At 51.4% G+C, this 13108-nt stretch overlaps 1 protein-coding gene across 3 annotated transcripts in view; it reads left to right on the top strand.

Annotated features, from left to right (window-relative positions):
- Window positions 1-3846: 3846 nt before the first annotated feature.
- Window positions 3847-13108, top strand: part of PPP1R12B (protein phosphatase 1 regulatory subunit 12B) — a 119814-nt gene continuing 110552 nt past the window's right edge. For all 3 annotated transcript variants that reach the window (XM_080569004.1, XM_080569003.1, XM_080569005.1), the window contains exon 1: window positions 3847-4328. In XM_080569004.1, the coding sequence (XP_080425130.1) occupies window positions 4041-4328 (288 nt within the window). In that variant the 5' untranslated portion in view covers window positions 3847-4040. The remainder of the gene's footprint in view (window positions 4329-13108) is intronic.

The following is a 13108-nucleotide window of genomic DNA, read 5'->3' on the forward strand; positions in this document are numbered from 1 at the left end:
CCTGAGGCCTTGTTGACAGTTACACTCCTACCCCTGAGCTGCTGCAGCCACAGCTCAGGGCTGCGTCCTTCCCCTCGGGGTTGGGAAACCTCTGCCAGATGACTCAGAGGAAGTGTCTAATGCACAGCACTTGGTGCTGCAGATGTCAGCCTCCAGCAGACCTGGACAGAGTTGGCCTCTCCAGCTGACTTCCCCTGGCTGTGCATCAGGGGTTGTCAGGTTTCAGAGGCTCACATACCCCTGCTTCTTTTCTCCAGAGATGAGTGTGTGAATTAAAAGCTGACTCACAGCCTCAGCCCTCTGCATCCTAAAATGTGGGGTCTACTGCTGCAAACCTCAGGTCTGCTCTTTGCTCTGGGGCTGCTTGCTCCAGAAGGGGCTGGAGGAGGAGATCAGACTCGTGAAGTACCTAACCCTCTGTAAGGAGGGAGTGAGGTCCAGGCCTGTCCCCTCCCCGGCACGGGCAGCAGGATGCCTTGCTGTCTCAGTGAGACACTCTTCCCTTTCAGGGCAGAGTCCAAACTCATTCACATCCCCGAGCCGCAGAGCTACCGCTCGGGCTGTGCACCACAGGCTGGCTTCAGCTCTTCATTCCCTTTCATTGCTGCAGCCTCACCGTCCATTCAGCAGCACCTAGGAAGGAAGGAGACAAAAAGTTTTCACTTCAAGACTCCTTTTCTAGCAGGGGGAAGAAGGCAAAGCAGCTCCAGGAGCTCGGGCATGTGCTGTGGGTCCCCACGCCATCTAGTGTCGCACCAGCAGTGGGATGCTCCACGCTCTGCTGCAGGGCTGGGGACGTGCAAGCGAGGAAGGCGGTGAGACTGTGGGCCCTGCAGCCTCCTAAGCAAGGTCAGTGGGTGATGTGCAGCAGGGACCTTAACCCGCTCCAGCTTTATTTCCAAAAAGACTTGGGCACGTGCTTGGCTTCACACAGCACAAATTGCCCCAGCAGCTCACGATGGTGCAGTTAAAATGTGCCGGAGACGTCATGGGCACCTGGGAATGATCCCACCAGCAGGTTAAGGCAAACAGTGTCCTGGACTGGTGAACTGGGAACCAAGCTGCCAAAAGGAGTGACCAAAGACAATGTGGGGTTGCAAGAGATCAAAAATGGTGCTAAGAGCTTGAAACAAAACCAGCAGTATTTGTGGGACATCGTCAGGGTAACCAAATCTTAAAAGAACGTGGAGTTCACAAGCTGTTAGATTCTGTCTTTGATCAACCATAGTACCCATGGCAGGTTTTGTAAACTTATTTTTCAGCAAACATAAAAGGACTGATTTTTTTTTTTTTGGAACTCCAGACAAACAAGCTGCTGGCAGAGGTGCATAAAAAGCACAAACCTGGGCCATTCCAGAAAGCCGTTTTATTATATAAATAAAGCGCTTATTTATAACAGAGCAGTTAAAGGAAACTCAGTGAGAAACTGAAGGGAAGGAAAACAGTACTTAAAGATGTTAGCAGCTGGAAGCACACAGACAGAAGTTTTGTTCAGGATCTGGGAGCTGCATGGCCAGCAACACGTGCTCACGTAGATCATCCTGGGAGTAGATGTGGAATAATGTTTTTTGTTCAAAAGCTTCCTGCTGATATAGGAAGGCCAGAGCTGAGCTGAATTTGAAGGCATGGATCATAGGAAAGCAGAGGTGGGAATGTGTTCACGAGTGTCAAGGATCCAGGGTGTGTTTGAGAGGAGGAAAGGATGGCAAGAGGCTCATAGCCACAGACAATAGTCCTTTCTTGCAGCCAAGTCTTTTTTTTTTTTTTTTTCCCCTGGGGTTATAGTCCATTTTCAAGATAAATTGTATTTGGAATAGGGCTGCCATTCTTCTGGCTGTGGTTGCTACAGAGTGGGGGCAGTTTGCAGAAAGCACAGATTACAGCAGACATTTCCAGGAAGGCACTGGACTGACTCCCTGGCATACAGAGCAAATCCCACAGTTCGGGGACTCATGCAGATCTGTGCACGTGCAAAGCAGCTCTGCATCCCAGAAGTAACGGTACATATGCCAGAAATTTTGGGATCACTGTTTGTATGATTTATAGCCAGTTCTCATGAGCTGTGTCTGTGCAGGACTTCTTGGCATCCAGAAGTTTAGTCAGATGTCCAGGAATCCTGGACAGATGTAGAAAACTCTCTAAATACACTTGGGTAAAATTCCTGTAAGGAAAAGAAAAGGCAAGTTTTAAAAACATAAATGGCTGATAGGCGGTTTTCACAGGAGTGCGGGGTGGTCTTGTCAGCTGTGAAGGAGAAGGGGGTGGCCGGCAGCCCCCTTACCACATTGCAGGTGGAGAAGACACTCAGAGAACCGTAAGCCACACCACTAGCGTGGCTGTGCACATCGCTGCGCTGGAGCTATGGCTCACATCAGCCTGGCATGCAGCCAGAAGTAATTAAACGCTTGAAGCAATAAATGCAAAGTAACGGAGCTCCAGGCCTGATCCGGCGTGGGCTCAGCAGGTTTGTCACCATGAATAACTGATCCCGCTGGGAAGAACATAACGTAAAGGACGGGAAGGCCACAGCTGGTCACCCCAAATGGGACCCAGCAGGCCCACATCTCACAGGGGCCAGGAGCGGGTGCTGATGGCTCCCAGCCTCCAGCATCCTCCAAAGGCCTTTCTGAACCAAGGACAGCGACTTCGTATTTATGTCCCATGACTGATTTAGTGCCGTTAATCTGTCCGGTTGTATTTAAGCCCATTTCAACATCTACCATCCTCATTGCCTTGCTAGTTGGAGCTCCATACTGAACTACATACTATGTGAGGCCATTTTCCTTGTCACTCTTTTCTGAAACCTTTCCGTGCTAGCGATTCCTAACTTCAGCTTTGTGATTTTAGGCTGCTAATGAACCGTGATCTGGTATTTTTATGGGCATTTAATAGCCCCTAATGTGGCCCCTAGTTCTGTTCATTGGAGTGGGCTCTAATAATCTGCATGCTGGAGACATCAGATACGCTGCGCTGTAGTTCCCTGGGTTTTCCCTGAAGCTGCTGTTTTAAGACTAATGGGCAAACGCCATCTGGTCTGGGGGATTTGTTGCCGATCACTCAGCAGCACGCTCGTTCTGTGCTTCCTCTGCAGAACAATTCGAGGCGAACCCAGCAGCTGGCCCCACACAACAACCCGAAGGACGAGGGGGCAGCCCCCGGGCTCTGAGCGAGGAACGTGCTCGGGGAAACCGAGCCGAGAGCTGCCAGGAGGGGCTGCCCGGGGCCGTGCTGCGGCGCTGCAGCCACGAGGGGGGGCTCGGGGAAGGCACAACGAAGAGGTTTCGGCTGGGAACGGCCGCAGCGGGGCTGGGAATGCCCGCAGCGGGGCTGCAGCCGGGGGAGCCGCGAGCCGAGGGCCGGGCGGCCGCTGCCTCAGGGCAGTTCTGCGCCTCGCAGCTCCCCGACCCGCCTTAGGCAGGGCTTTAATGACGAGAAAAGCCCCAAGCGGCGCCCTCACGGCACCCTCCTGGCGGAGCGGGGCCGCCCGGGGACCGCAGCCCGCCGCGGGGCCCAGGCCGCCATTTCCCCTCAGCTCCCCCCTCAGCGTCGCGGGGCCCCGCGGGGGCGCTGCGGGGCTGACGGGCGGGCCCGGAGCTCCCCAGCCCCGAGGCCGGGCCGGTTCCCGGCGCCACACGGGCGGGGTGCCGGCGGCTGCCGGGATGGGAGAACGGGGAGCAGGGGACGGGAGAATGGGGAGCAGGAGACGGGGGAGGCGGCAGCGGGCGGCGCTGTGATGGCGGCCAGCCCGCCCAGCTAGGGCGGGAGGGAAGCAGAGGCTTCTGGGAGTTGTAGTCCAAGGGCGCGCCCAGGTGCGGCGCCGCGCGGGGGCCGCCGGGAGCAGTGCGCGGCCGGCGGCAGGTGCGGCGCCGCCCGCGGGAACTACAAGTCCCGGGATGCCGCGGGGCGCGGGCGGCGCGGCGGTGGCGGCTGTGGCTGTGGCGGCGGCGGGGGCGTAGCGAAGATGGCGGCGGGGGCGCTGCGCCCCGCTCCCGGCTGAGGTGCGGTCGCGCTCCCTGCGCCTCGGAGCGGCGGCGGCGGCGATGTCGGAGCCGGAGCACCTGGGCGGGAAGCGGGCCGAGTCGGCGCGGCTGCGGCGGGCCGAGCAGCTGCGGCGCTGGAAGGGCTCCCTCACGGAACAGGAGCCGGTGGCGGCGGGGGGCGGCCGCGGGCGGCACCGCGGAGCCGGGGGGTCCCGAGTCCGCTTCGAGGAGGGCGCCGTGTTCCTGGCCGCCTGCTCCAGCGGGGACACCGAGGAGGTGAAGCGGCTGCTGGGCCGCGGCGCCCGCGTCGACACCACCAACGTGGACGGGCTGACAGCCCTGCACCAGGTACCGGCGGCCGGCCCCGGGGTGTGTGGGGGGGGGTGCTCCGGGGGCTCCCCGCGGCTCCCCCTCAGCTCCGAGAGGGGCCCGGGGGGCCCTGCCCTCGCCGCCCGGCCCCGCAGGCTTCGGGCACTGCGCTGCAGGGGGGTGAAGGTGGAGGGAGCGCTGCCGGCTGCCTGCCACCGAGCCCCGGGATCGAGCCCCGAAACCGGGACCGAAACCGGGATCGGTCCCGGGGGGCTGGCGGCAGCCCCCAGCGAGCTGCTCCCCGCACCGGCCTCTCCCCGAGATGCGGAGACACCTTAGGAGCGAGTTACAGCTCTGGGGTGGCAGAGCCGGGAGCGTGGCAGGGAGCTAGGTGGCCCTTCTAGTATTATTTTGGGTCTTTTTTTTTAGGGAATTCCTGCCTTCGTGCTTGGGGTGTGCTGGAACAGCCGTGCCCGCAGCGCTCGCAAGGTCAGGAGGCTCGCCGGCCTCCGCGCGTGTTGCGGCGGGGCTGCCTTGAAAGTCCCCAAAGCGCGCCGGGCTGGCAGCGTTTGTACAGACCAGAAAGTGCCCAAGATAAGCAGCACAGATTGTATTAACGTGCATCCAAATGTGCTAAAGATCGTGCAAAAGTAGTCGCAGAAGTTAGCCTCAGAATGGCGAACCTTCCCTGCCTGGGGACACGCGCGGTGTTTTGTCTGTGGCGTTTGCTGCCGTTGTGTAAATTGACAGGAACGTGAGGGAGCGTGTGGTATCGCTCCCCTTCAGCGTTGGGAAACCTGTTGATATCTAAGACTGGTTCAGAATTTAGCAGGGCATGTGAAATCAGCCTCCCAGATTGTTGCATCTGGTCAGTGAAATGAATCCGATTTGAACCGGGGCCAGCCTCAGGAAGAAAACTTTCTTAGCTCAAGATCTCGTAGATTAAGCATGGAGCGCAGCAGCGGGACCGGGGAAAGAGACACAATCCAAAACTGACATCTGGAAGCAATGTCTTTGTAGAGACCGACGTGTTAGTAGCACAAATAGCAGTAACCGAGTTGATTAGGTTTTCTTTTTTGCTTGGGTGACATTATTAAACAGAAATATTTTGGAGGCTTAAACGCTTGGTTCACGAGCTCATCTGCTTGTGGCTGTCAGCGGACCGAGGAGCAGGGGGCTTTATTTGTTTTCTTCTGGACTTCCAAAAATAAGCTATAAAGCAAACAGCATAGGGGCTTACAGTCCGTTCTCCAGTATAGCACGTATACGTTTATTGTCACATAATTAAGAAAACACACAAATGTTAGTGAGAGCTGTTTATTGAAGATTTGAGTACTGAAAGCCTTTTGCCAAGGAAGAAGACTGAGCGGAAGGTGGGTGGAAGCATGGCAGAGCCGGGATGACTTCAGGAGGATTTTGCAGCCAAGGCTGCGATGATCTTTTTCAGAAGTGTCAGCGTGTCTTGCTGATGCACATAGTGGGACGCTCAGCCAAGAGCCTATCATGAAGTGCGTTAGATTCATCAGACGTTGATCAATGGATAATTATTTTTGCAAGGTCAAACTTCTTGAGCATATGGCAAGCCGTAATCACCAGGCAGCCCACAAATACAATTCTGTATATGGAAAGACTTGTGTCTGAGGAGCTACCGAAGTATCGGGTAACGCATCGAACAGTAGCACCTAGGCCCTGGTACTTTGTAAAGCTTTTAGATGAGTGAGTAGTTGAGCAGATGCTAACTGCTCTCCTGCTTGAGTTACTTCTTCAGAGCTTTACAGGAAGGGAAGATGACTTTACTTTCAATTTAATAAAAGCTTTGTTCCGGCATCCCGTTAACGTTTTCTCACCTTTGTGTCTCGGACAATGCTGAGGTGATGTGTGGCCGAAGAGAGGTTTTTGCGCACCCAAATGGAAAAAACACTGATTTGTTAGGGTGTTTGTTCGTGTGTGGTTTGATTGTATAAATCTGTATCTGATGAAAATTCTTGTCGTCGTGGTTGGAGAGGTTTCTAGCAGTTCCTTATCACTGAACATGTCCAAAATATGTTTGTTCCCATATTATATGGGGACTGATGCTGTGTATGGAAGAGTGTCAGCTGAAGTCCAGTTAATTGACTCTCTAGAGAGCTGGTTGACAAACTGAGGGAATATAGTGCATGGGAGGATTTTTTCTGTTAAATATCTTCTCGTAGAGCTAGGAACGTAGCATTATGAGATACGGAGCAGATGGTAGTGACTGCCCACCGTTGGTTAACATTTGTGAGACCAAATGGCCGTGCAGTGGGGAAGGTGACTCTACATATTGGAAAGAGTGGGTAACTTTTTTATTTTGGTTAAAGAACGTAGTGAGACTCGCTCTGTACAAGCACATGTCTTTCCAGGTTATGGAAGGCTTAACTAAGTCAATTGACTTAATTTGTCAGAGTCAGCATCTGCTTCTACAAAACGTAAGGCCAATCTCACAAACTGGGTTAGTTTGTTTGAAGCACGCAGCGGCCCCAAACGTTGTGTGGCTTTCAACAAAGGTAAATTACACTTTCTCTAGTATCTGGGCCACTGTGACTAAGAATAATTGTGTGCTGTCTTGCTAGGTGAGAAACTGTCTGCTATTTATAGCTATGAAGCTGTATTTTGAAAATAACTTTTTAAATTACAAGTGGTGTTCCTGAGCCTCCAGCTTGTCGTCATCCTCTTGGAAGCACCGAGTGCGGCGTTAACCCAGACCAAAGGCTGGCATCAGTGTCTGTTACCCGCACTGCGGCTTCAGCCCCACTTGCATCTTTACCTCAGTGACTTCTGGGTTAACATCGATCCCATGTTATCGATGAGTAATCTAATTTCTTGAATACCATGTATTTTTGGCAGTGGTTTTCTGCTTAACACAGAAGGAAAGGAGAGAGACTGGCTGGATGTGGGTGAACATTTAGAAATCATCAAGCAAACCACCACCAGCAGGTGAAGCAAAATATTGGTTGCTGTTGAACTTCTTCAGTGTTTGCAGATGGTGGGAAGCAGTCATGTAATGCTTTCTTCCTCCTGAATGGCAGATGAAACCGAAGACTGAACTTTCATGAAAATTGACTCTTAAGGGGGGAAAGAATATGGAGCTTCTAGTTGGGAAGGCATCTCCAAATGTAGTAGGCAATGCCTTTCTGTCTGTAAGGACTTTCAGAAATAGTGATGACGTAAAAGATTGTTTATCCTTTGTCTGCCCTTTGATTTACCGGCTGTTTCCCTCTTGCCTGTTCCATGGGGAGCTGAATTGCCCATGAAACAACTCCTGAGCCTGTCATTTACAACACTCCTGAAGTAGCTCGGCGCTTACTTTTTTGATTTATTTTCAGGTGCTGGGCAACCATGGTAATTCAGAAGCTGCTTCATGAGAAGTCAGGTACTTTGCACAGTGATTCTGGCGTGGATAACTGAGACTGCAACCTCCCCGGCAGTCCCAGATTAAGTTATTCCTGTTTCTGAGTCAGAGCTGTAAAACCATAGGCATGTCTCGTTGCTCTCCGGAGCTGTATGAAGCAGCATCCATGTCATGCTGAAGTTGACTTTTTTTGATCGCTCTTCAGCAAATTTGGTCCTTTATTTACTCTCAAACATTAGGTGCAGTCCTAGGAAAGCAGAAGGCTACACAGTTTTTGGACCATCCAGAAACACAGCTGAGGGCACGATGTGTTTAAGACCACTCTCCACTACCACAGTCAGGAGAACGTTGTAAGAATCACCAAGGAGCTAACGCTGGAACAAAATCCAGGAGACTGAGGAGAAGGCAGAGAGGCTTCATACATGGATTGTGGGTTTGCGCTTTTTCTAGCAAGGAGAGCTCGTGCTGTGAGAGCGTCGAGCAAAGGTTTGCTTGTTCCTCTATTGGAACTGCAGCAGTAGCTGAAGCAGCATGGATTTGTTTTATGGGATAACCGAGATTGTTCCAGCAGTTCTCACCAGAAGGGCAGTGGCTCCTCACACAGAGCACAGGCACAGCAACAGCTTCTGGGAGGAGTTCTGTAGGCACCAAAAGGTAAAAGCTAGCTTGTGCCTAGAAATGTGAAGGTGTTAATAGCACTGCATACAACGACACAAATTGAATGACGTGTTCAGTTATTACGCGCGCGTGTGTTTGGGGCATCACAGCTGTTTTTAAGGTAGTTTAGCTTCTGATCTTTTCATTGGGGGTGATAGTGCCATACATCAGGCTGTTTTTAAGACTGGGTGGCTGCATTGTCTAAAAATACATTAATCCTTAGAAGAGAAGGTTATCTAGGGACAGTCAGACCTTTTCCACTGTGCTCTGTGAAGTTTCTTTCCAGCGACATGCTTCTGTCAGTGAAAACAGGCATTGCAAACTGTTTATACTGTGCTTAATGTCGCTCATCAATCTGAAATCTGACACTCTCAGAAATCGGGTTTATCAATAGGATAATTGTAATACTTCTGTTTGAGCTTCGCTCGTAAATGGGAGTGCGACGGTATGTTCTGACTGAAGTGAGAGAGCTTGGAGCCAGCTAACGTACAACAGGAACGTGTTAGACAAAGCTAGTCAAAATCCCAAGTGCTCTTTTACCAACCTAACGCTTTTATTTTCTTGCTGTGGGTGCACTCAGTCCCTTTTTTGGCTTGCTGTTTTGTCCTTGTGCGTTAGTTCAATTGTCTGTCCCTTGCATCTCAGTTCAAAACAACCTCCTAAGTGGGCAAAATTAACTCTAGACTAAACAACCTAACCTTGAGCTGAAATGAGTTAGAGGCTCGGAGGACTGCTGCTCGCTGCAGCGCTCGGGGAAGCCTTCCTTTGTTTTGTTCGGGGCAGTTTCTCAGCTGGTTCCTTAGGCTTTGGGAAACTGAAGCCAACCACAGCAGTCACTCAGCTACTGGGAGGAAACGCACTCTGGTGCCGTAAGTAGATGGATATTTGTGATGGGAAGTGCGCATCTTCATTGTTTCCTTCCTCAGCCTCTGTTTATCCTATCTAGTGATTAGATGAGTCAGGCTCTGTTTCTCCCCATAAACAGTGGGCGAGGGACCTGACAGAATCTTCAGCTACAGTTTCCTTTATGGCAGCCACCAGAAGTGGCGGCCCTGGTCCCTCGTGCTGCCCCGTGGAAAAGTTTTGTCTCTGCGGCAGTGCTGCTGGGCGCTCCAGAGCTCCAGTCCCGTTTGGGAAGCGAAAGTAGTCCAGGGACAGCTTGTTGTGCTCAATGCAGGTACCCAAAGCTTTCCGACTTGTCTCTAGTGTAGGCTCAAGAATTTCACTTGTACAAGTCATCTTGTCTGAATCAACATTGCTTGATAAGGTTGAAAGCTGGCTCAGCCAGAGACGGGACCGAGCACTGCCCGCGGTGCCGGGGCCGGTGTGCTCGTGCGGGGCTGCAACCCGCCGAAACGCTCAGGGCAGCGATTTTGTGCCCGACTCTCTCGGCTGTAACCTCGGGGAAACTGCAGCATCCCGGCCATTCATAACGCCGCTCGCACATCTTAACGGTGGACCTTAGGGGCCGGGTGCTTTTTCTCTTACAAAGAGTTTTAGAGACTTAAAATTCAGTGGAGGTGGTGTGGGGGCTCGTGAGACGTCTTAGTTTCTGTATGATGTCCTGAGATAATTACTGGCTAATGTTACGATATAAGGCTTTGGGGTTGGTGTGCCGGCTCTCAAATGAGGATTATTATATCCCATAAGTCAAAAAGGCACGTCAGGCTGTACATTAGAGCAACCCTTGTAAGAAGGCTGGGAGAAGGGAATACTGTGCGAGTAGTTGTATAAATCAAGGGGTTTTACTTTCTAACTCTTTAATACAAACGAGGGCAGGGGGAGCATTAAATACTCTGAAATATCTGCGCTGCTTTAAAAAAAATAAATTGCCTTTCTGCACAGGGCTGGGATAGAAAATGTGCTAAAAGGAAACCCTAAAAGAGACCCTTTCAGGGGAATTGTGGCCCCCAGCCCTGGTTGCAAGCTCTCCGTAATGAGCAAACTGTTTGACCTAGTGCTTACGGCAGGGCCCTAGCACGGTGAAGGTGCCCAGGAGAAATCCTGGGGTCTGAGTGTGCAGTTTATTTTCAGCTGTCCTGAAGGGAGGTGCAACAGCTGTCCCGGCGATCTCCTTTATTGGGCTGCAGCAAACTGATCTGCGCGGGGCCCAAAGGTGCAGCTCGGAGGAGGAGGTGTTCGCTGCGCCTTGTTGGGAGCACTTCGCTCCGTCAGAACTCAGAGGGGGTGATCTGGTAGGGATTTAGGCACCTATTTTTATGGGGCTCGCTTCAGCATGAATGGATTTAAGGACAGCTTCACGGCGCAGTCCATACGGGCCTGTGTAGGGAAATGTTTTCAAGCTTTTGTCGTTTTCTTGCCCGTGGAGGGCAATGTGGTGTGCCGGTGCTGCCGAAGCTCTGCAGAGCGAGGCTGTGATAGAGCTCCTACCTGCAGAGCTTCGAGGTGCCAAATCCGATTTCCTCCCCTCCCTCTCGAGATGCATCTCGTGCTGTGGTGGAACAGGCCTCTTTGGCACAGGACTGTTCTGAAATACTTAATTCTTAAAATGTGTTTGTCACAGGAAAATTGCGCTCCTAGATTCCCAGGGTAGTGCGAACGCTATCCCACGCTGCTGACAGCTGAATCCCGGGAGTCAGGCCTCTGTTTTCCTATCGAGCTGCTGAAAATTATGAACATCAAAATTCTCGGTTCGGACACCCACGCAGCTTCTCGTGACAGCGCTCATCCATAATAATTACAAAGTACAGTAGTTACAAATTAGCATTATTTTAGAAAATACAGGTAAGTACACTATTGTTAAATATTTTCACGTTAAATAAATTTTCTGGAAGATCAGTCTCCTTCCAGCTTTAAGCTCTCAGCTCAAATAGTCTTTGTTCATCTAGAATAACTGGGAAAAAAAAAATCACTCGTTAAGAATAAATGGTGTGAAATTTTTTTGGTATGCTGTTTCTTCTCAGTCGCTTCTTTCTTGTAGCTGAAAAAAGTGGAACAGTCTTAACTTGTAAGAGTCTCACTGGAAATGTTTCCATAATACAATAAGCTGACCTTGCAGAGGGACACAAGCAATTTCAGCGTTGCTTTTCCAGCATTCAGCCTGCTCATAAATCTTCGTGAAATGTACAGAATGCAGAATGACCACCTGCCATTAGCCTTTTATGTGTCACTGCCTTTTCAGGGTAAAACTAAACCTAGCCCCTCTGTGCTCCTCAGCTGGAGCATTGATTTGCCACAGCGATTGCTCACCATCCATTTCTGGCATCTGTCTGAAGCCACCTCCTATTTATAATTTGTCATTCCTCGCCGTCTTAGACGGTTAATGCTGTTTCGCTACAAAGCTTTGTGCTTTTTATGCCTGAAATCGTGTGACAGCAGCAACCTGTGGTACAAGACCTTCTCTAAACACAACTGCTGGTGTAGCAAGGTGCAAGGACTCTAGCAGGGATTTAGTGAGCCCATGCCGCTTTGTGGGGCTTTGCTGGCCTACCCGGCTTGTGTCTGTTTAGTTCAGCCTTGTAACCATAACGCTGCAACCCACGTGGATGTAAAGCAGCTTGAAGCTGCTGTAAATACAGCACCACAGCCCAAAGGGATGTAGGGCAGCGCGAAGCTGAGGGGCCCGCACACGGAGCTGCGCCGAATTAACCGAGCTGTTCCTTCGGCCGAGTGGGTGCATCCCGGAGCGGCGCTGCAGCTGTTCATCCTGGGGGCAGGGGACGAGCAGGGTTTCTCTTCCAGGATTTGAACTCATGAGTATCAGCTTTACCCAATCCTATTATTAATTACTGGTCTTGAGTGACAACCTGATACTTGCTGCAAGACGTTGAGAGGGGTTTCTCCCTTGGAAAATTGCTGGGGCTGTGAGTGGCGGGGCTGAGGCAGTGCCCTGAGTTACACCGCGGACAGATCCCGCTGCTGCCAACGGGAGTCTTCAGAACACTTATCTTCCTCAAATACTTCTGGGGTTTTGAAGGATGAAACGTTCTAAGTTTTTATCTTAAAGACAGTTTTGTTCCCCGGTTTCTGTAAGCAAGATGTGTTCTCAAGTGCTGACAGTTTCTTGTGTGGGTAGCAGCTAGGTCTGAGGCGGCTGGCTGTGTTAGCCCAGCCTGCACTCCTCCAGGAAGAGCTGCGCATCCTGAGCCTGGGGCGGAGGTTAGCTGCACCTGTGACAGTCACAAACACTGCAGGGTGTTTAACTTTTGTATTTATTGTTTTAAGTGGTGCGATCATGCCAGCAGAAGTTCCTGTGTTAGCAAACTGCAAGCCCTTGCTTGAGACTTCAGATCAATGTTGCAGACGATGTTTGTGCTGTTGGTACGATCTACGTGTTGCACTAATACAACCATTTCAGTTGCTAAAAATGATTATAGTGGCAAAGATGCTTTCAAAGCAGTTTGATAGCACCATCAGGATGCTGCATGCTAGCCTGTTACCCCAACACCTTCCTTTTTTGATAAGAGGTGTGTTTTTAAGCAGTCTACAGCAAGCACCAGGGCAGCTCAGCTGACTACCCGCTGATACCCTCATCAGTCACATGAGCTTTTAGGGGAGTCTGCTTACCACGTGCAAGCTTTGGAAGGAAGAAGTTGTGTTCATAATGATTGTTTCAATGACATTTGAGAAGCAGAAAGTCAATATTGTGTATCAGAATCTCCTCCAGATGGTTACGCTGGTAGACTCCAAAGACAGTTATCTTGTCTGCCGCTCATCCTTCCCCTCTGCATCCCAGAGCTTACTGTGTGGCCTTTCCAGGGGACTAACGTGGGGCTGGCAGGCCCGTAACTCCCTGGATCGTGCTTATGTGGTGGGTAGTGCTTACAAAAGG

The sequence above is a fragment of the Anser brachyrhynchus genome (assembly GCF_964034855.1).
Source record: "Anser brachyrhynchus genome assembly, chromosome: 27".
In the NCBI taxonomy this organism is placed as follows: Eukaryota; Metazoa; Chordata; class Aves; order Anseriformes; family Anatidae; genus Anser; species Anser brachyrhynchus.